Raw genomic sequence first — 24368 nt, forward strand, 5'->3', positions numbered from 1 at the left:
TTCATAGGTTGGTGAGCTGGCATTTGGCTGAAGTTTAACCTGTAAGGGAAATAGTGTCTCTATGCTGGTTGATCCCATGCTCACTTGACATTCGGTGGGAATATAACACCTTGCAGTTCCACAGTGCCACCCTTCATCCAAAGCCCTCTGGCCCTGGGTCAACAAGAGCCTAACTTGAAGCATTAACTTCAGTAGAACTACTCACATGCTTACAACTGGGCACATGCTTCAGTATCTTGTTGAACTGGACTTGAAAGTGGTCAAGAAATATTGACTAAGCCTCACAACAGCGCTGCTGGGAGGTAGAGTAAGGGAAATACTTACAGATTCCTAAATTACACACAGATAGGTTAAGTGACTTGCCCAAGGTCACGCTACCAGCCAATGGCAGAGTCAGAAGGTCTCAGTCTCCTGCTCTAGGAACTTGTTTCTGGGTTTAAGCACACAAGACAAAGTAATTATCCAGGGTGTTTGCATGCTAGGCAGAAGAAGAAAGACCACATTTCGATTCCTGAAGCAACACTGACGTATGGACACAGGTGTATTTCCTGTGGTCTGTTAAATCGACTCCATATCTCCAGGCACAGCTGTTTGCCTCACTCTGCCGATCGCTGCATTGATCCCCTGAAATCCTATAGTCTAGTGATTCCTAGGGTATGGCTACACTTGCAGCTGTACAGTGCTGTGAGTTAAACCTGTCTTTGTACAGCTGTGTAGGGAAAGCGCTGTAGTCTAGCCACACTGACAGCTACCAGCGCACTGTCGTGGCCACATTTGCAGCATTTGCAGCGGCATTGGGAGCGGTGCATTATGGGCAGCTATCCCAGTGTTCAAGTGGCTGCAACGTGCTTTTCAAAAGGGGGTGGGGTGGGATGGAGTGTGACAGGGAGCGTGGGGGGAGAGAGAGTGGATTTTTGGAGCCAACACTGTGTCAGCTCCCTGCCTTGCAAGTTCTGACCCCTCTCCCGCCCCTCCCTCGCTCACTGAAAGCAAACAGCCCTCTCTGTTTTTTTCCTCACAGACCAGATAAGCAGCCTCCCTGAAATGGACCCCCTCTCTCCCGCACGCCGCGCTGCTTCTCTCCTCAAGCCCTCTCTCTTCAAGCAAACACTAGCTGTGGGCGTTCCAAAGGGAGCTCATTCACAGCAAACAGGAGCTGTGTTTGTTTTTTTGATAAGCAGCTCCGGGAGCCCCGAGTTCACAACAAAACAAACAGAGGCATCACAACAAAACACAGAGAGTTATCTTTACTTAAAAGCATTATGGGAAGCTTCCGGAGGTCAGTTACAGCGTAGTAAGATTATTCCCTGTTTACACTGGCGCCCCAGCGCAGCAGCAGCAGCGCTATTCTCTTTATTCCTCTCGTCGAGGTGGAGTACAAGCAGCGCTGTAGCCAGGGAGATATAGCGCTGTATGTGCCTTGCCAGTGTGGCCGGGGAGTGAGTTACAGCGCTGTAAAGCCACCACCAGCGCTGGAACTCTCAAGTGTAGCCAAGGCCCTAGTCCCCCAGGGAACAATATGTATAGGCATCCTGGAGTGAGGCCTGCATGGATCTCAATTACAGAGACAGAGAACGATGTCTTTATTGCTATCTCCAGTCAGAAATGTGCCTCCCTCACAGCCTCTGATAAAAAAAATAAATCTTATCTAAGGCATGGTACATTTACCCACCCCCACCACTGAAATGTGACATATAGAGACTGTTTCCTGGGGTCTCTGATTTTCAATCTCACTTTGTACTGCAAGGTGTTTGGCTTTATAGATTTCATGATAACTTCTTGATCCTGGTTTATTTCAATCAGAATGGTCCACCTCTGTCTGTACGTTGTGGAACTTTCCACCTTCTCTGGTGACAAATTCTATCTATCTGAGGTACTTAAATAGCCCTTCCTTGAAGTAATATCTGAGTGCCTCACAGTCTTTAATGTATTTATACTCTTAACACCTTTGGGAGCTAGGAAAGGGATACTATCCCCATTTTATAGACGAGGCAACGAGACAGCACGGGACTAAGTGACTTGGTCATGGTCAGACAGGAAGACTGTGTCAGAGTAGGGAAATGAACCCAGGTCTACCGAGTCCCAGGCTATCATCCTAATCACTGGACCATCCTTCTGAGAGAAGCTCAGGAGCAAGACAAGGCAATTTTCTCTGCCACCCTCATAGGTTTTAGCAAAATTCTAATATTCACCAAATGTTATGGTAAATAAGAGATTCTGTATTCTCTGTTGTCTCAAAACACAAATCTGTCCTTGGGGTTCAAAAATATAGATGATGTTGTTTCTTCTAAGTCTGGTGTATACTAGTCTTGTTAACACAATAAATACTGGAGGGGAAAAAAATCTGCCTGCTTTGGTCTCTCCCATAGCTTATAAACAGAAGAGATGGGAAGGTCTGTGCAGTGTCTGTCTGTGTGTGGACCCATGCAGGAGGGGGAGAAATCAGGATTAAGAATTCATTTGGTGGCTGCTTCATCTAGTCTTAGTGCGCAAACGTGCACCTCACAAAACCCACCATCACAACGGTTGGTAGTCGCAGTAAAAAGATGAAGCAGAAAAGGGGTCTGAAGGCTGAATTACACTCTGATCTCTGAAGCGGTGTCTGTGCTAGGAAAGTCAGGACATGGTGGTAAAAGGGCCTGACGTCTACACTAGAGCTTCCATCACTGGTATCATCAGTAAAGCTGCACAAGTGGTGAATTATAATCTTGGGAGAGTATTATAGAGTTGACAGCCTAGAAATCTTCCTCCTGCTCTTGGCTGCGGTGCCTTAATTGAGTGAGGAAACTTCCATTGCCACTGCTCATGCTGTATCCGTTGTGGGTGTAAATGGAGAACGGTATTATCTAACGCTGCCAATCCAGCATCGGTCACCACTACAGAACCCACATTCCTCATGGAAACACATATATGCGATTTGTACCAAGTGCCTTTGAAAGCAAGAGCTGGGTTTGGGAATATTCTTTATTTCACACCTCAGCGGGCAAACGTAAGCCTCCCGCACTGGGCTGTCTGTTTTAAATGCATAGTGCTGTCTGAAAGCCTTTTTGTTTTGCTGCAATAAGGCCTGAGAGAAACAATTATTTAGGACACAGCTCACTGAGCAATAGACAGTAACAGCTGCTCTCTTTTTTACAAGGTTTCTTGCCTTTGAGACACGGGTACCATTCCTTTGTGCAGTGATTCTGGGAATCTGCATCAGCAAGTTTCTGAAATCCGTTTTCCACACGCAGAACGGCTGGCTCTTTCCTACGTGCCAGAACATGAAGCAGTTTGTTCTGGAAGCAATGGAAACCCAATAAACAGTTGTTCAACCAGACTATGGAGGGTCTAGTTGGAACAAAAAACTGGGTACCAGGACATCTGCGTTGCATTTCCTTCGCCAACAGTAAATCTCTCTAGGGCCTTGGGCAAATCACTTCATTTCTTTGCTCTGCTTTCCCCATCTTTAAAAAGGGAATAATAATTATCCTAATGATAGGGTGCTGTGGGGGTTAGCTAGGTTTATATTATACAGAAGGGGTATTAAACACTGTGCATCACGGCTTAAGCCAAGCACTAACTATCAAAGACCAGGATGAGCTCTAATGTGGCAGGCAGATTATCCACATCTGCTGCTGTGGGGTTCTTACTCCTTCCTCTGAAGCGGGTGGTGCTGGCCACCATCTGAGATAGACCATAGGAATTGCCAGTGTGGATGAAACCCATGTTCCTAAAACAAACTGAAGATGAAAAGAACGATGTTGTTATAGAACTGCTGCCACCTTACTGTCTGACCTTGGTCACATCCCTCAACCTCTCTCTACCTAGCATTTTACTTAGCATCTTTACAATGGACACAATCGACCTACTTCGCAGGGGTAGTCTGAGGTTTAGTTAATATTTGTTCAGATAAAAGGTGCTACAGTGCATAAGTGGAAAAAATATGAATCAATTTGTTTCTTTAAGTGGATGGGGATATTTTGCTTCCTACTTTTGGTGTGTTTAGACTATTTAAAACATTCTTAAAATTGGAGCCCTGGTATTGCGAGTTACTTACAGCAGATTAAACTTTAGGATTAGGGCATTTTCCACACCATCAGCCAAATGAATGCTTAGGAAAACATATAGAGCCACATTTCCTAAGAGCTCAGGGCACGTTTTCAAGGGCTCAGTACCCAGAAACCGGGCCAAGCTTGCAAACAAGCTCAGCACTCATGAAGGCATATACGTTAGGCGAGATTTACAAAAATGCTCAGTAGCCTGCAGCTCCTATGGAGATACCTGTGACTAGATGTTCATGTGAGCTCCTCACCCAACACAGTGAGTTCTTTTGAAAAATCTGGCTGCTTATTTTGGTGCCTAAACATGAGCAGAGCTCTTCTGAAAATTCCGGCCCTGGGGACCAGAGTCTGTTCACAGTTATACCTGTGCCACCCTCTAGAATTCCATGGAGCAGAATTGGCACATGTAGATACATCTAGAGCAACTCCATGCAGCTACACTGGATTTACAAATATGTAATGGAGATCAGAATATGGTCCATAAATATACACCCTATGTCCAGATTCCAAAGGATTAAAAATCAAGTTTGGCTGAAAGCAGGGCCGGCTCCAGACCCCAGCGCGCCAAGCGCGCGCTTGGGGCGGCGTCCCGCGGGAGGGCGGCAGGCGGCTCCGGTGGACCTCCCGCAGGCATGCCTGCGGATGGTCCACTGGTCCCGCGGCTGCGGTGGACCTCCCGCAGACGTGCCTGCGGAGGGTCCGCTGGTCCCGCGGCTCCGGTGGAGCATCAGCAGGCATGCCTGCGGGAGGTCCACCACAGCTGCGGGACCGGCAACCGCCAGAGCGCCCCCCGCGGCGTGCCGCCCTGCTTGGGGCAGCGGAAATCCTAGAGCCGCCCCTGGCTGAAAGGCCTGGATTTCATTACGCTTTGGTTTGGGGGTATATCTGAGTGACCAACGTTATTGTAAATGTGGCATTTGGACATTTTAATGGGGATGGAACCAATAAAGAGATTAATAAAAAAAATCTACAGCTGAAAAGCAATGAACAGGAGGGATGAGCTAAAGATAACAAAAATCCATACAGCTCTTTTGAAGATCTCTGCGTCCATCTTGCTAATTTGGTTTTAGACCTCTGACTGTGAACAGGGCAAAGGAAACGGTAATGGAGCCTGCTCTATCTTTTCCAAGCATCTCTATGTGAGGAACACGGTATGAGTCGGGTTTCCAAGACTGTCGTTTTGCCAGACAAACTCTGATTCACGTTTAATCCACCCACAGGTTTGTACCTAAGGGCAAGTCCATACTAGAAGCGCTACACAGGTGCAGCGGCATTGCTGCAGCACGCCTGGTGAAGACGGTCTATGCTGAAGACAGAGCATGCTCCCGTCAGCATAATCATCTCCACAAGAGGCAGAAGCTGTCACCTGGAAAGCATCTCCCGCTGACATAGCGCTGGAATGGACAGCACTTAGGTTGCTGTAACTTGCATCGCTCAGGAGGGCGCCTTTCTTAAGCGATAGTGTAGACATGCCTTAAATCTATTGCAGGCCATGTTCATTCTTAATGAAACGCCTCTGAAGCCAATGGAATTACGCCAGCAATGAATTTGGCCCAGTGTGTTTCCTTGTCTCTTCATGTCCAGTCTAGTAGCATCTTCTCAATCATTCCATTTATTAATGGCAACTTGCAAAACCCATCGTGTCACTGCAATTGTGCGTACTGTTCTATTGGTTAAGGCAGCAGGCTGCAATGAGCTTAGTAAAAACATGTATGGCCAAGAAATACTAAGGTCAAGTTCATCCCTGATGGAGCTCCAATCCAAGGAGTCCCACCAGATCTGAACGTGGTTTATACTTAATAATTGCTCTCTGTAATCCTAGCCTAATTGAGTAAATACAGTATACATCCAGCCCAGCTCTATCCCGTGTCTCCAATGTCCATTGCAGCATTGTGCAGTGAGAGCTGTTGCATTTTGTAGCACATCTCATGCCATGTTTAAATGAAAGGGTTGTCAGCTCTTTGTCTGCGTTGTGCCACCAGGGCACTGATATGCTGTGAGCTGAGTGTAGTATGACAATGTAAGAGTCAGCATGTGACAGGCCTGCTGTCCCCAGCCTAGTCATTTCCCTTCGGCGTCCTCTCACCGGGTGAGCTGAAGCAGTCGGTCAAAGTGCAGTTACGCTGTGGAAAGTGACAACGTGGGAGTGATGTTTATTTGCCTCATTGACTTAGAGTTCAAAAATGGTCATTTAGAAATAGAGAAGATGTCTTTTCCCATCTTCCAATTCAACCTGATGGCTCTTTGATCCATGAGTCATTTTTATATAGTCACTTTTCTGATGTTTGAATTAAAAGGAAGATGCTCAACAGCTAGTGTCTCAGATAGAAAAAACATGAGCACAGAGCAATTTATTCTCTGGTTTATGGACTCTGCAGCATGGGGCATGGGTCACTTGCCTGAATCCTCTGGGCATATCTCACTTAATCAACGTCCTGCCGGCTCATGGGCTTGGCGCATTAGAGCACTTCTTTTTGTGGCCCGTGGCACATACTAGTTGTGTCTCCTCAGGGCTGTAATGCTTTTGTCTGATGTCGGGTGGCCTGAGTGTGGGTGTTGGTGGCCTGCGCTGTACAGGAGATCAGACTAGATGATCTGGTGGTCCCTTCTGGCCTTAAACTCTGTGACTCCAGGTCCTTCAGAGAGTGCAAGCAATTGACATGAGGGTCATGAGTGCTAGATGGCGCACTCGGCTCTGTGCTTTAGCAGGTTATTCCTTCATTGTCCATCACTTTCCTCTGAGTGATCTGGTAGCGGTGATGGTCAGAGAGATGGTTGGGCTGCAGCGGTTCAGCTCTTCCTATTTCCTCTGAAAGATGTTTAAAAATTTACATAACGAGACAGCTCCCTATTGGCTACATACCCGTTTCTTCCTACTGAGATCAGCTATAGGTTATGCTTACTAACTGTCTCCAGTTCAGGCAGCAGAAAGAAAAATGATTATTAATTTTTGCCAAACACTGATCTTTGGTCAAACCGTGCCCCCCAATCATCCATGTAGCGGGCTTGCAACATGTACTTTCTCTGGGAGAGCAGAGCACAAGAGGCTTAATGGTTCATTCATTGTATCATGTATAGGAAGCCCGGGTCCTTGCCCCAAAGAGTTTATAATCTAAGAACAAGGAACAGATGAAGGGCGAGGAGCAGCAATATATCATACAAGTGAAGCGGTTATGATGATGGGAGGCACACGTCTCACCAGCTGTATTTTTGCTCTGATTATCTATTTATATTATAAAAGCTTAGTTTTAATTTGCATTGGATTTGGACGTTCCTGTCAACCTCTGCGAAATCCTGCTTCTTGCTATCTTGGGAGGAAAGTTAGTCTCAAGATGCAGGTGAACTTTAATGAAAGGGGAAGTCACTTTTGGATCCTTGAGAAGCGCCACTAATGAGGGTGCTATGATAAACCCAGAAAATACCCCGGCCACCATTTTATAACTGGGGTTGCCTACTTTGAGACACTTAGGATCAGTTTTAGAAAGGCATTTAGGCACACAAAGGTGCAGATAGGTACCAAATTGTATTTACAAAAGTGTCTAAGTGCCTAGCACCCATTGAAATCAAGCAGAGCTGGGTGCCTAACTCACCTAGGTGCTTTTGAAAACTATCTGCACCTTTGTGCCTAAATATCTTTGACTATCTGGCCCCAAAATATAAGTAGCCAGGTTTTCAAAGGTGCTGAGCACTTGCAACTGCCATTGACTTTGGTACCAGAAAGCAGAAAATCAGGTCACCTGGTATATAGGTGCCCACCTATGGATGTAGGTGATTAACGGTAAGAACCCATGTTAGAAATGTCTGGGCTAAATGTCTGGCTGTGGCTGGCCCTACCCAGGTACATGTGGGGGATGGGTGGAGTGAGACGGGGTGCAGAGAGCCATGCCCCAGCTTTCACAGTGCCTGTCACAATCAGCAGCATTCACCCTAGGAACAAAACATTTGCCTTGCTGGATTCATCTCTATTCTGGTGTCCCTCCTCCAGCAATGGCCAATTCCAGATGCTTCAGAGCAAGGCCAAGCAATAACAATTGTATAATAAAGTCTCCTAACTGGCAAAGACGTATCCTGCCCTGCAGGTAGAATTCCTTTTGGACACCTGGAGGCAAGATGAAGCCTGACATATGTTAGGATGGCCTCAGGAATGTCTGATCGGGCTCTTACTCTTACAAAAAAAATCCTCTCACCACCAGCAGCCTATAAACGTTTCCAATAAAACAGCATTTAAAAGAGGAGAGAGAACTGTAGCCTGCATCAGTGAAGGGAGGCCCTTTGATTTAGCTCAGCTGGCACACTTCCCCAGTGCATATATTAATTCTTCCTGCTGGGCAAAGGCAGGCTCAAGTTCCTTCTCTATCCCTGCAGCAAAACTTAGATAACTTCTCTGCCTAAAATAGATGGTGCCCCGCACATGGGATTTTTGGTTGAGGTGATCTGAGTGACTCACTCCCAACTCCTCATCAACAAGGACCATGTGAACCAATAAACACACTGACAGGGACACTGGTTACCACCCATTGTGTAAAAGAAGAAATTACCGCGCTTCTCCGGCTGAAATTTACAGGAATCCCTTCAGTCCATTCCTCCCCACCAAAAAAAGGCAGCCTTGTGATCCCTTCTGACTCCAACTCAGGGCTCGCCCCACAATCTAGGTTTGGTTGCATTTAAAAATACACCGCTACCTCGATATAACGCGATCCGATAGAACACGAATTTGGATATAACGTGGTAAAGCAGTGCTCTGGGGGGGTGGGGCTGCGCACTCCGGTGGAGCCAAGCAAGTTCAATATAACACGGTTTCACCTATAACGCGGTAAGATTTTTTGGCTCCCAAGGACAGCGTTGTATCGAGGTAGAGGTGTAGGTGGGAAAACCTGTAGACATGTTGATAATACTATTTGAAGACCCATGGTTTGAGTATCCTGTTCTATGTTGTATCTACTCCGAGGTCTTTGAGTGGGGAGACATTATTTGAGTGGAGACACATTGTCTTGACTGACAACTCCCTCCTGTCTGGAATCTCAGCCTATCATCTTCCCCATGCCCAGCAAAAAATGCTACTGCTAAAATCATCTTCCTTCTCTCCCCTCTGCAGAGGCCAGATCATCCTCTGCCTCAGGGCAGCTTTATACTGCTCCAAGTAGTGCAAGGTTGCTTTAAATACAGTAGATCAAGCCCCTGGGCTTGGGGGGTTCCCTTGCAGAGCTTTGGTGGTAGCTTCTACATCTCTCTTCCCATCCCTGCAACTGGAACAAGGGGCATGGCTGGGAGGAAGATGTGGCCACACTGCCCTATATACTCTGGTAAAACCTGGGTGCAATCAGGGACCCTTGAGGCTGTTGTCTCAGTGCAGAGCAGCCTCAGGATGGGAGGGGTTCTACAGATGAGCATCTGGTCCAAAATATCTCCGTTAGGTCCCTCTCCTCCTTTCTGTCAAGCTCAACTTCTAGGCTTTACACAGCTGCAGTCCTGCCTACATCTCTGTCATCGATTCCCACAAGTCGTCCTCTTCCTGCTGCCTATACTTCTACCAGGCCTGCTTCCTCAGGCCTGATCCTGCAAAGACTAGCTCATGAGCTTACCTCTGTGGACTGTGAGTAACCACACTGAGCTCAATGGGACTACCCACATGAGTAAAGTTAGACATGGGCATTAGCCTTTCTACAATTGGAGACTAAATGTCCCTTCTGTATTCCCTCCCCCCCCCGCCCCGGTTTTCTCATCTTTCCTCCATGCTATCCCTTACTCTGGAAACACATCTGATGACCTCTTTCTCTTCAGCCTTTCAGCGTAATTTAGTACCTATGGGCAAGGATGGTGCCTTCATCTGTTGATGAACAGCATATAGTATGGTGATTTATAATTCATAGACTTGAAGGCATGATGGACTATTAGATCATCCACTCTGACTTCCTGCATAGCACTGGCCTTAGAATCACACCCAGTGACTTCTGCACTGAGCCCAATGACTTGTGTTTGCTCAAAACATCTCTTCTGGAATGTCTTCATTTGAAGTTGTCAAATCCATCCAGCAATGGTGCCCAATGAATAATAATAATAAAATACTCATGGAGGACACTGGTCTGCTTGGGTATTTTACAGAGCATGGGGATGGGTGGGCTGGTTAGGTAAAGTCGGGATGGAGCAACACAGGCTAGTGTTTTTTTATTAGTAGTAGTTTACATTCTATTGAATCAGAAGCAAAAGAACCAAACTACTACAAGAAAAGCTACTCACGCTGGTGGTGTTTCTTTTCCAGCTGAGGGAAGCTCATTAGAAAACCTGGTTGCCAAACAAGTCCAGAGAAGCTTTGGCTGAAGGCTGGAAGTATTTGGTTGAGGTTTGGAGTAGGTTCTTAAGACAGTCAAGTCAGTTTCTCCATTCCTAACCAGAAGTACTTACTCAGGGGCCTGATCCTGAGCTTAGGCACCACTGAAAAGTGAAATAACGTGTTCATTTGGGGAGAGCACAGCAGGATGAGCCTTGATGCAAAGCCCACTGATGTCACTGGGAGTTTTCCCATTTACTTCAGTAGTCTCTGGATCAGTCCCCTACACGTGTTACATTGTAACTCTGTACACAGCCGCAGTGCTCTAGTCCACAGACTATGTCGAAGGGGTCTGTGAACGGCTGTCATTGAATCCATGAACTAGTTATTATGGTAGACGCAGCCGTCAAAGCAATCTTTTGTATCTGTGAGAGTTATCACACAGAGAATATACTTACTCTGGGAAGTAATCTAAATGTAATCAACACAAGTTATTCATCTAAATGAAGAGTAATCATCATTTTATTGAACTGCTTATGAACACTGTGACAGCACACCACACAAGGGGGAGTGTCTCTAAGTCTATGGTATGTGAAAGGAATTTGCAGCATTTGGTAGCATGTGGCAGAGAGGTCTAGGATATAAATATCGTAGGATGCCCTGTTGGCTGCATAAGCTATTGCTGGCTTCATTTCCCTAGCATGCATAGAGAGTCAGTTGGAAATTTTCTGAAGGAATATTTTCCTATCAGAAAATGATGATTTGTGGAAAGAGAAACATTCCATGGGAATAGGTCTATTACGATTAAACCTTTGATGGAAACCAGGTGTCATGGAGCAGGGCATGGGCAGTCTTGCCTAGTGGTCAGAGCTGGAGTCAGAGGCAGGAACCAAACAGACTCGGAGGGGACTGGAGTAGAGCAGGGGCATGGCTGGGAACAAGGCAGGCACAGGAGAGATCGCAGCCACTGGCCTTAAGAGCCCAAACCACCTGAGTGACTGAAAGGCAATTAGGGTGTTCAGCTGCAAGGCAGCTCCCTGGCCTCAGGTTCAGCCGCAGGCCCTGATTCCTGACACCAGGCACTTGACAGAAACTTGCCTTGTTTCCTGTCAGCGAGCCTGCCTGCCCACCTGCCTTCCCCAAGCTCTCCTACTCCTCAGCAGCCCAGGCTCCCAGGCACACTGCCCGCTGGGCTGCCATGGAGGCAGGGCTTCCAGGCTCCTCCACAGCCCACCTGGAGGTCGACCCGGGAGTCTGGGCTTCCCGACTCCTGGGTTCTGCAGCAGCCTGACTCAGCAGGCAGCCATAGTAACAATAAAACAACTCCGCCCCGCATCTAACAAATCATAAAACCAATAATCCCCACTCTGTCACACTTAGCAACACATGGTTATGCCATATCACCAGTTAAAACTGTTGCTATAAGTAGTGGTATAGAGGCACTTACCACCATCCCGGTGTGAGAAGCTCTGTAAAGACACAAATATGGGGATCAGTTAGGCCTTCATGTGATGCGAAGTCTCCAAGTTTTTACTCTAGAATTATCTTGGGTTTTCTGTGTGCCTCTTTGAGGCTTATAAAGCGGGAGAGAACTACTGAGCTCTGAGGCTATATGTCTACACAGTGATAGCAGCAGCAGATAGGGAATGGGTAGCTACATGCTGCCGTGAAAAGCAGGCTACGTGTAGCAATATGTGAAAGACTCAGGCAGGCAGGAGGCAGCGGGGAAAAGACTCAGCCCCTGCCAGAGCCTTTCCCCCACCATTGCAGTCTTTGCTTGCAGCGGGGAAGAGCTCCACCCCTGGGACACCACGCTGCTAAATCCAGCAGTGTAAACAAGGAGTTATGGCTTGGGTGAATAGAGAGCTGTGCAGAGTATAAACTCTCCTATGTACCCACACCCTTCAGGTGTGACTTTCCTCACCTATGCCGTGTGTTGCCAGCTACACTGCTATTCACACCAATGCTGGGAGGCGACGCGTGTACATAGTCTACACACTGCCAACAGAAGTGTGCAGAGCAGCTGTACCTTGAGGGTAGCTGGGTGGTGAGAGGAAGGGGATACTTAGTGTCATTGACATGACAACACCTGCTGGTCAAGGTAAAAAGAAATATTCAAGAGTGCGGCATGTGGTCTGGATCCTCCGCTGGAGGATACCACAACGGAGTGACCCCACCAAAGGGAAGAATACGCACCCAGCGGCTATAGGAGAGATTGTCTACGTACGGGTGCGCTTCTGGACTGGCTGAGGGGGTCATTTCTCTCCAACCAGACTTTTTATTATCTGGCTGCTGTCTCCTTAAGTATGGCTGCAGGATTCCTGCACTTTCACTCCAGTGAAATGGAGAGACCCCCACCGCTCCCCGAATACCAATGGCACACCCTAAAAAAGCTTAGGAAGTCCAACACTCTTTGGAAAGGCAGATGAGTAGCAAAATAACCTGCCCTAGATAGGTGGGTTTGAAAGCACTGGAGTTATTTTGATCTTGCTCAGTTCACTTCTTATTAGACTCTCCACAGCTATTCTCCCGCTGTGCAAAGACATATAACACTGCAAACGCTGCTTTCAATCAGTATTACACCTTGGCTTCACTCTCTTTGAGACTGTATCTTTTTTTGTACCTTTTGAAAGTCCTCAAAGGATTTCTCTGTCTCCTTTAGTTTCTCCAAGATGATTTGCTCTTTGGCAGATATCTGGGATTCTTCACTTTCTAGCTTCTCTATTTCTTGTTCCAGCCTGGAAGACATGGGAAAACCATCCATCATTTATTTCAATGGCATACTAGATATCTGAAGGCAGCATCACCCCGGTAAGTGACATTGGCTTCCTAGCTGTGAAGGTATTAATCAGGATCTTAAATAGGTCAGGAGACAGCGGGGGAGTTTCAAAATCTTGTTCAAAAATGGTTTCTTGGCATAGGCAGAGGCTAGAGGGAAGACCGGGCTTACAGCATTTGTGGTATAGAAAGGTCTATGTCAAAAAGATGGGAATTTTGGATGTGATCAACTTTTCTCAGAACATTTGTCTGTTAAATTAACACCCCCCACTTCCTGCTCCATTTTGGAAATCTCAGTAGGGCAGGTATATAAACATGCAATAATACTTGGAGGAATAAATATCTCCAAATCCTTCCACACCAAAAAGGATGGAACTGGAAGCAGCTGCTGGAGATTGGCAGGGCACCAGCCCCATTGACAGGATTTCCTGAGCCTGCGTGGTGCTCACTTCCAGCAGACAGGGCCTTCACTCGGGTTGGATTCTTGGTTTCATTTTTCTACCTTTCCCATTGTTTTTTGATGATAATGGGGGCAGAGCCCTATCAGCCTGCAGGTAATACATACCATGACCTGCCTAGAAAAGCCCTGGAGAGTGATCCTTAGAGATGCAAAATACCCACAGTGCTCACTGATTTCATTGAGAGTTGTGGGCTCTCAGCACTCTTCAAAGTAGGGCCAGAATGATGTTATATTGTAGCTATCTAGGGCCAGATCCTCCACTGGTGTAAGTCAGCCTCACGCATTGACTTCAGTGGTTTACACCAATGGAGGATCTAGTTCAGAACTTTTCTGGAGATGACATACCTAACTGATATACAACATTATCACTATTTCTGCACCATCCTTAAAAAAATTAATTGCCATATTGAATGTTTGATTTGAGCAAAAGCCAAAAGTTTCAAAACAGGGATGTCTAAAGTTCAGAAAGCCCCCTGACTTCAGTGAGAGCTATCGTTGTCCAGCACCTCTTATTCAAGTGCCTCAGAATGGATGTAGGAGTCTCACTTTAGGCACCGAAATGTGAAAGTTTTGGCCTCTATTTCTTTTCTCGCCGGGCTACAAGACAGACAGCATGTCTGAGAATACATTACACAGGAGAGTCAGCCCATCACTGACCAAAGAGCACTCTTTAGAAGACTCCTAACTCAACAAATACATTGGAAATGGACATCAGCAGAACCAGAGTACTAGTCACAAGATGGCTAGCTCCTGTCCTTTCTTTTCCCTTGGGAATCAATGCTCAGTTATCCAGGCATGTTTATACCTCAAAGATGAAGATATATGGATTCCTTTTACCTTGAGGCTTGATGAATTTACACTGCAGAGATGGGTGCACACATATTCGTTTTTTTGTGACATCAGTGGTTTGCAGCATTCCATATTACAAAGTCTGTAATACTGTTTTCTGCTAGCCAAATGATTTCAGGTAGTAGGTAGGGAAAAAGAATGTGCGTCTGACAAAGCCAGAAAATTGCAGTGGGAGAATTAACTCCTTTCCCCTTTTAAACAAACCAGAACTAGTCAATCTATTAGCCTACTTAAGTTAATGGAATAAGATGTTCCTCAAGTATGAGTAAGGGTATCTAAATATGACCCATAATAATGGAGGGTGGTGTTAAGTGCATCATTTCCTGGATACCAGTTCAGATCTTTGGAGAAGAAGTTTGTCATGGCTGATTCAAGCCAGAAGAGAAAGTTTCTTTCAGCCACAAAAAAAAAAAAAAAAAAAAAAAAAGGCTCTCAGCCTTTGCTTTGATTTTCTTTTATTGCTTAGTGGGCTGTTTGCTGTCTCAATTTTACTCTGTGATGTCTTTTTCCCCTCTCCTCCCATTCTCTCCCAAAGTCCCTACTGCTTTCACGCCAGACTGCCTGCCTGCTGCCCCAGTTAAAAGAACAATCAGGCAGATGCAACAGTAGATCAACCTCTTTCTGACAGCACATATTGTTCTCAGCTTTCTTTAACCCCTTCTTCGATTCTCTTAAGAAGCAGTAAGAGCAACAAGAGGGGAGAAAAACTAGGGGGAAGCTATCAGGGGAGATCACTGAAGATGGAGGGACATGGATTTTTAGTCTGACACTAAATAAGAATGCCTATAACCGCGGCCACCAGTATAATGGCACAACTCCATTAAAGGCAATGGAGATATGCTGATTTACACCAGCTGAGAATCTAGCCCTAAACTGGGTACTCTGAAGAGCTGGTCCACTCTTGAGAAAAATCTGTCTGGTCAGCTGAAATGCTGGACCTCCAGTCCCTGCCCTTCCTCATTACGAACGATATGAGCAGTGCTGGCCGTTCCAGGAATGTCCAGGTAAGATGTACCCCATGTGCTGCTAAACGGAGCAGATACATTCAGCGCAGTGACAAAGTGTCACATTCCTTGCAGTACCCACGACTGTGAGGCACCTCTCTACCATCTGCCCTTAGCATGAAGAAGTCTAGTCTGGACCTGCCACAGGCAACACAAGGACTTCCCTCCAGGCTTCCGCAGGCCTCGTTCTCTGATGAGTTAGTGATGGGCTCACTCCCACCCCGAGTTCTCTGAGCATCCCCAGTAGTGTCCAGTCCCTTCTCCACTGGGCACTTGCAGCATTACCAAACCCGTCGTTCCCAAAGGAACAACTTACTAGTTACACCCTGGAACACAGCTTCTGCATAACACGCGGCACTTAGACAGGTTTATAGTGAAAACAAGATGAAGTTTATTTAACAAAGAACAGAGATTCATATGGTTGCAAATGGGTATAAGGGAAACAAAGGGTATGCATAAAACACAATTATAGTACACATTCTAGAACAGGGGCGGGCAAACTTTTTGGCCCGAGGGCCACATTTGGGTGGGGAAATTGTATGCAGGGCCATGAATATAGGGCTGTGGGAGGGTGTGCGGTGGGGGTGCAGTGTGCAGGAAGGGGCTCAGGGCAAGGGGCTGGGGTGCAGGAAGGGTGCGGGGTGTGGCAGGGGGTTCGGGTGTGGGGTGCATGAGGGGGCTAGGGTGCAAGAGGGTGTGGAGTGCAGGAGGGGGCTCAGGGCAGGGGGTTGGGGTGCAGGCTCCAGCCCGGCACTGCTTACTTTGGGTGGCAGTGGCGCTAAGGCAGGTAGGGAGCCGCTCCTGGAAGTGGCCAGCATGTCCGGCAGAGGCTACTGGGGGTGGGTGCAGCAGGCGCCTCTGCCACACGCTGCTCTCGCCTGTGGGTACCCCTGAAGCTCCCATTGGCCATGGTTTCCCATTCCCGGTCAATGGGAGCTGCAAGGGGCGGTGCCTGCAGGCGAGGGTAGCACACAGAGCCCTCTGCCCTCCACCCCTCCCAGGGGCTGCAGGGATGTGGTGCCAGCCACTTCCGGGAGTGGCGCGGGGCCATGGCAGGCAGGGAGCCTGCCTTAGCCCTGCTGCGCATGGGGCTCGCAGTCCCACGGGCTGGATTGAAAGTCCTGTCAGGCCAGATCCAGCCCACGGGTTGTAGTTTGCCCTCCCTATTCTAGAGCCTAAACTTAGCTAACAAGGTGCCCTCTTCTCCTCCCGCTCAGAGCCACATGTGAGCTCCGGGGGGCTGAGCGGCAGGAGCTCAGGTCCTGCTGGAGCCACACTGCTGCAGTGCTGTCCAGGGCCACTCCTGGACGCAGTGCGCTGGGGCTCCGGGAGACGGGGGAGGGGGGAGTAAGCAGCATGGTCAAGGGCCAGGGCCAGGTTGGTTGGATAAAGGGCAGGGAGTCCTGGGGACAGCGAGGGTTGGATGGGGCAGAGGTTCTGCGGGGGGCGGTCAGGGGATAGGGAATGGGGGGTTGGATCATGGGCATTCCAGGGGTCTGTCAGGACTCGAAACGGGGGTGGATAGGGGTCGGGGCAGTCAGGGGACAGAGAGGGTTGGTGGGGGTGGGGCCCTGGAGTGGTGATTGGGGAGGGTTTTCAGGGGGCGGTCAGGGGCCAAGGAGCAGGATGGCTCGGGGATTCGGGTGGGAAGTCAGGGGGCAGGAAGTGGGTGGGGGTCAGATAGGGGGCAGGGCCAGGCTGTTTGGGGAGGAACAGCCTTCCCTAGCTGGCCCTTCATACAATTTTGGAACCTCGATGTGGCCCTCGGGCCAAAAAGTTTGCCCACATCTGCCCTAAGGTCTCAAAAAAAAAAAAGTGGCTTTGCATTTTAATTTAATCACATGATACACTTTATATAGAAAACCCACTACTGCGGCACCATTGATCCTCCCCTCCCCTCCGACTACTATTCTAGAAAATTCTTTGACCTATATAAGCTGCCACGTCAGGCGTGCCCAGCGCAGTGTCTTTGGTGTTTGTAATCTTTGTTGCATGCACTCTACTGAAACAGCATAACAAGGCCGTGGCTTTACGTTTTAATTCAATCGTATGATACCCCCTTTTAATTTTAAAATATGGATCGGTTCGGTGTTAAGATAAGAAAAGGAGCAGACAAGCTGTTCATGTGAAAGAGCCTTTTTGAAACTAGCACATGTAAAAAACAAACTAAGAAGTACAATGTCCCAACAGCGCCTCGACTCACTCATGATTTTATACATTGAACAAGAATTGGCTTCGTCAGTTAATTACAATGGTGTGATTGAGGAATTTAAGTCTGTAACACCTGGTGAGCGACATCTCATTCTCTAGGACAGGAAGATGAAGGAACCTTAATCTGTTCTGGTCAATTTGGGTTAGCTCATTATCTGGCTAAAGATAAAGAGCATGAAAATTGACTGTATCTTTGTATATGCCTGGTTATCACTACAGCAAAAATTTGGAATTTTGTTTCATTTTTTAAGTAAAGTTTAGTTAATTTAAAAAAATTAAGTTTAGTTAAGTTTTAGTTTCTTTAGTTTGATGAATAAAAATAATGTCCTTTATGACTGAGAATTCAATAAATGTTCACCTTAAAAAAAAATTCCCCAAGTGCACACCCTAATGAAATGTGCTGCGCACATCTACGTGGGCAATGCTTCTTGATGTTGCCAAATCATAACAAAGTGATATAAAGTAAAATTTAGAACATACATTTTGCAAGATATTCTCCCTCCTGTGCACGATGGTCGTGACAGATACTTCAACGTCTATTTTAATTTCTGTCGCAGTTCAAATTGTTCCGCAACACATGGGGTACATGAGGAATTTTTCAATTAACTGGCTTATGTGGCCTGCATCTTGCAGGAGGTCAGACTAGATGATCATAATGGTCCCTTCTGATCTTGAATTCTATGATTCTATGAACTACCTGTGACGGACGGGCTGGATCACAGAAACCCCCTGGGAGCTGCCACCTGAGGTGCCCAGACTACTTCTACCCCTGCTTTCCCTGCCAGCTCAGGACTCCAGCACCCTGTCTTGCTGAGCCCGACACTCCCGTCTGCTCCAACACAGACCCAGGGTCTGAATTACTTGCCCCAAGAGCTGCAGGTTTACCTGAAAGCAGCTGACAGAAGTGTTCCTGTCTTTAACACTCAGATGCCCGACTCCCAATGGGGTCTAAACCCAAATAAATCCATTTTACCCTGTATAAACCTTATACAGGCTAAACTCATAAACTGTTCGCCCTCTATAACACTGATAGAGATATGCACAGCTGTTTGCTCCCCCAGGTATTAATACACACTCTGAGTTAATTAATAAGTAAAAAGTGATTTTATGAAATATAGAAAGTAGGATTTAAGTGTTTCCAAGTAGTAACGGACAGAACAAAATAAGTCACCAAGCCAAATAAAATAAAATGCACAAATCTATGTCTAATCCAACTGAACACAGATAAGAGCCTCACCAGTTCCAGAATGCTCCCTTTTACAGACTAATCTCTTTTTAGCCTGGGTCCAACAACCACTCACACCCCTTGCACACTATCCTTTGTTCCAGTTTCTTTCAAGTATCCTGGGAGGTAGGGAGGCTCTCTCTTTAGTCAGCTGAAGACCACCATGGAGGGGTCTTCCAGGGGTTTAAATAGAATTTTTCTTGTGGGTGGAGACCCCCTCCTCATTCCTATGCACAGTCCAGCTCCAAGATGGAGTTTAGGAGTTACCTGGGCAAGTCACATGTCCATGCATGACTCTCAGTTTTTACAGGTTTACATGCTACCTTGAACATCCTCAAATGACTTCTTATGTGGATTGGAGCATTCCAAGATTCATTGTCCTTTAAGTGTCTCTTGATTAGGTACTTAACTTCAACATTCCTTTCTCCAGGAACTGACCTCATGTTCTACTAAGGTTATTTAGAAATCAAGCCAGTACACAGCCAATATTTATAACTTTGAATACAAAAATGATACATGCATGCAGATAGGATTAATAGATTCAGTAGATCATATTCCAGTTATGTCATATGCCCATAAAGCATTATGGGGTACAGTGTCACACTACCTAACAAAATGAAAGATACCAAGGGAATTAATTTGTTTGCAGGCATCATCACATAGTCAATGATCGTAGGGGTTAGAAAAATGAAAGTACATATATTTCAGGATTTGAGAAGAGAAAGCAGAAGAAAGCTAGACAGACAAGAAGAAAAGGGAAAAAGAACTCTTCACAAATTTCTTCAGGCACAATCCAAGTCAAGTCAGTTGACATTCAAGGCTCTTCAGAGCTGGGAAGTGAAAGTGTGTTGTAAGAGAAAAAGAAAAGGCGGTGTGTGAGGAACCAAAATATTACCACATTCAGAAAACAATGTTATGGTTGTTGTGGAGGAAGAGAAGGAAATCCAGACTCTTTGGATAGACAGTGGAGAACACAGCGGTAACACTGCTACAGCTGAGAAACTGGTACAGTCGACTAGTCCTGAGATGTGCAGAAATAACCCAGTCTCTTGGAAGTACCTAGATATAAAGAAAAGAGATCTTACTGTATTGAAGGGTCTACCACATAAGCCGGAAAACTTTCCTCGTGATTCTTTTGGCAGGAAATTGCCGATAACAGTTTTTTCTAAACATCTGAGTAATGGTGAATGTATTGAAAGAGACTGGATGGTGTGGAGTAAAGATGCTGCAGCAATATTTTGTTTTCCCTGCAGTCTCTACAGAAGTGAAACTCAAACTAACCAATTGCATCATTCAAAATTTGTTGAAGGCGGAATTGCCGATAATTGGAAAAAGGTTTACGAGAAAATCAAGAGTCATGAAGAAAACGCTTTTGAGCAATTACATTAAGTGAAAGGAATTATTTCAGAAACTCAGTGATAAAAGAGGCATTGATGCAGCATTACAGCATAGTATTAAACAGGAGGAGGAAAAATGGCGTAAAATATTAACTGTTGTTGTTGACGTAATACTTTTCCTAGTAAAGAATAATCTGCCATTTCATGGTAGCCATTCTACTGTTGATTATGATGACTGTGGGCTTTTCTTGTCAACACTGAAGCTTGGGCAGGTACACTAGTGAGGTGAAACAACATCTAGAGATGGTAGCTCAATGCACAGAGTCTGGTCGAAGAATGCAGGCTCACTACCTGTCATGGCATAGTCAGAATGAGTTCTTGAAACTCTGTGGGGAGAAAGGTTTAAACTCCATTCTTGAAGAGGTAAGAAAAGCCCAATATTTCAGCATTGTTGTTGATGGTGCACCTGATGTTTCACACACAGAACAGTTCGTTTTTATTCTCAGATACGTGATGCAAAAAAACCGGAAATTGGGATGTGCACGAAAGATTTGTTGAACTAGTAGATTTTGAAAAGAAGACTGGCACAGATATAGCAGAATAGAAAAAGGGTTTTTTTAAAGACTGTGACTTAGAACTATCTCGGTGCAGAGGGCAGGGATATGACAATGCCTCTAACATGTCAGGAAAATGTTAGGGAGTAAAGACAAGAATATTGGAAGAAAATGCCCAAGCCTATTTTTTCCCATGCAGTGCTCACACACGGAACCTCTGTGGCACCCATGCTATGGAAACCAGTGTAGAGGTAAAAACATATTTTGGAAATGTTCAGAAACTCTATAAAGTATTTGCTCTTTGCCCTGCAAGATGGAAAATTTTGCAGACCACTGTGAACATATCTCTTCACTCTGTATCTAAAACTAGGTGGAGCGCAAGAGTTGATGCTGTTAGCCTCCTAATAAAAAAATCACACCGGCATGCTGGAAAGTTTAATTAAAATTGAAGAGGAGTTTCATTTACCTCCCAAAATCCAGGCAGATGTTGACTTTTTGATTAAGTGGCTTAAGTCATTTGAATTTGTACTTCTTACTACAATATGGTTTAAAGTGCTTCAGTGTATTGATGATAAGAACAAGGTCTTACAAAGTGCCAAATTAACAATGGAAGAGGGAGCTAAACACGTAAGCAACTTAGTCAAGGAAATTCAGACAATGAAAGATTTTTGGCCAATTTTTTTTTGACGAAGCCAAACAAGTCGCTTCAAGCCTCGGCATTGACCCAAAAATGAAAAAAGTGACTCAAGGACCCGGAAGAACAAGCGATTCTTTGACGACACAGGGGATGCAGACTATACATTTAACTCTCCTGATATTCAGTTCAAAGTACAAGTGTTCTTCCCGACAATGGATTTGCTTCTATCAGAGCTAGGAGGTCTTGGCGAAAGAATGGCTGAAGTCTCAAATTTATTTTCACCCATTATGTGTCCACCAGATAAAGTGGATTAATCTTCTATAAAAAATTTTGTTGACACTTGGGCCACAGCATATCCAAAAGACCTCCAGAGAGAAGATCTTAAAGAGGAACTTAGAATCTTTTACAAAATAAAAGAAGATTCCAACTTAAGAGTTGATGGACATATAACCTCTGCACTTACACTTCTTAATGCTCTCTTCAAAAAAGGGTTGGAAAAATGTGTTTCCACAGATTTGTATTTGTTTACGAGTACTAACAGTGTTGCCAGTGTCGGGTAGCATCGGGAGAGCATGCATTTAGTAAGCTAACATTGATTAGAAATCGTTTGTATTCAGACACCAGGGAAGAAAGGCTGAACCATTTGCTCACTTTGAGCATAGAATATGAAATGGCCAAAGATATACATTTTGATGACATTATTAATGAGTTAGCCAAAATGAAAGCAAGGAAAAAAATTTGCAGCTGTATAATTAATTAATGTTCAGAACAATTTGTAAAAGAAGATTTCATAAGAAGCATTATGTAATTGAAAATGTATACATATTATTAAAGCATTTAATGTTTTTAAATAATGTATTTTGTGTATTTTCAAATGATTAATAATTAATTTTTTAATGTATTTCACTGGTTATTTTTTACATTTCCAAATACATGTTATTATAGTATTGCAACTTTTTTTTATGGAAGGGGCCCCCCGAAATTGCTTTGCCCCAGGCCTCCTGAATCCTCTGGGTGGCCCTGGTGAATGGGCATCCATTGTGAACCATACAATACTCACTTTTCATACACGACCAGCCAGAGAGAGAGAGGGGCCTGGTCTACACTGGGGGGAGTGTCGATGTAAGATACGCAACTTCAGCTACAGGAATACCGTAGCTGAAGTCGAAGCATCTTATTCCGACTTACCTCCTGTCCTCACCACGCGGGATCGACGTCCGCGGCTCCCCCGCCGACTCTGCTACCGCCGCTCGCTCCGGTGGAGTTCCGGAGTTGACGGGGAGCACATTCGGGGATCGATATATCGCGTCTAGATGAGACACGATATATCGATCCCCGATAAATCGATCGCTACCCGCCAATACGGCAGGTAGTCTGGACATACCCAGAGAAGCATCTCTTCCTGCCTGCCTGCCATGAATATGTGGCTCACTTTTTGGTGACCTGCCTTAAATCCAAGACCTAGAGAACATTGTATATATATATATATAAATTCACACACACACACACAAAATTCCTCATCTATTTTCCATGCATACATCTAACAATGACTCTGGCCACCAGTGCAACACAGTCTTTCATCAGAGCCCTTACAGGACAGTATTTGGCAAACTAGTATGCAGATCCTAGACCCAAGGGAACCCTGTAACCCTCTGTCAGTTGGTACAAAGAGGTTACTGAATCATGCTATTGAGGGATAACAGCAGCACAGAGGTGATCTACCTTGTGTGAAGGCCCATGTTAAGTTTCCAGTTATGCCTGAAATAGTGTTACCTCATTATTTGCGGCATTCTCTATGCTTACTAGAGTGATGTCATGTTACCGAGTTATCTAAGGCAATTAAAAAGTTGAAGGGAAACCAGAGAACACGTGTATTTATTTGTAATGTGCGCTTCACTGTATTATCCAGGTGTCACATACGTTATGAGAAAGCAGTCATTCTGCCACAGAGGACTGCATTCTCTTGCTTAAGTTACATTTTTTAGCTGGTGACCTATTCTTGAAGAGCCAGTAGTGAAAGGGTTAAAGTGCGGGACAAGCCTTGCTTTGCGGTCTGTATTTCTGTGCTAATTCCAAGGCTTTGGAAATGGGGTGCGCGCGCGTTTGTGTGGGGTCTGTATTCTTTTGTAGTTCATGATATACAATGAACACATGCAGACCTGAATTTAACAACAAAACAAAACACACTTACATAACATTTGTGATCTGATTATAATGACCACAATCTAAGCTGTAATAAACTCAGCTACAGTACACACACCCCTTTTATACTATACAATTAAGCGATGGCCTGGTTACTGCCCTGGTCTAATGTGGTTTGAGAAGAATTGTCTAGGTAACCGTTGGACTGGGAACAACTGTATTAGTTAAGAACTGAATCTCCCCATGAAAGAGAAGAGTTCCAGCCCCATCCCCGAGCAAGGGGAGAAGAGACACTTCTACACAGGTACCACATCCATCTCTGGGGTGACAGCCACCATCTTGGCCAGCACACCACAGACCTGTAGCATTAAAAGCATGGGCTGATACAGCTTGAGCTAAAGAGGCAGGCTGTCAAGCTGAGAACTCTAACAGACCCATATCCCCTGGAGGCCGAGGAGGCACACAAAAGATGCAATTCTCACTTCAGTGGACTTTACTCCTGCTTATCCCAGGGTCTCTCTACAGTTAGCTCAGCGACTATCCTTGGTTCTAGTCCCGACGGGGCTTTGGCCATCCCATAGAAGCAGACAACATGGAGGAGTCTGTTTTATTCTATGCAGGTTCTTGTATTGTTCTGGCAGAGCTAAGCATTGAATCCTTATCGCCTATATCCCAGGTCGCTGTCGTAACCACAAAACCACCTGTCTGCTCTAAGAAATGTGCTGGTCCCATAGCAGGGGTTAACAGCAGAGCCACACAGCTGGAAACCAAGAATCTTAACCTGCTCCACCATTTATCTATGTGCCACATCCACTAATAGTGCCTTCTCTGCAGGGACCTCAGACAGACCAGGAGAGGTG

General features: G+C 45.7%; 1 protein-coding gene across 2 annotated transcripts in view; it reads right to left on the reverse strand.

The window, feature by feature from the left end:
* The window catches only part of PALM2AKAP2 (PALM2 and AKAP2 fusion), a 771069-nt gene that overhangs the window by 220023 nt on the left and 526678 nt on the right, over positions 1–24368 (reverse strand). For both annotated transcript variants that reach the window (XM_039543348.1, XM_039543349.1), the window contains 2 exons: positions 12935–13049; positions 11759–11780 (listed from right to left, as the gene is read on the reverse strand). In XM_039543348.1, coding sequence (XP_039399282.1) covers positions 11759–11780; positions 12935–13049 — 137 coding nt within the window. The remainder of the gene's footprint in view (positions 1–11758; positions 11781–12934; positions 13050–24368) is intronic.

This window comes from Mauremys reevesii, linkage group 6 (assembly GCF_016161935.1).
Source record: "Mauremys reevesii isolate NIE-2019 linkage group 6, ASM1616193v1, whole genome shotgun sequence".
Lineage (NCBI taxonomy): Eukaryota > Metazoa > Chordata > Testudines > Geoemydidae > Mauremys > Mauremys reevesii.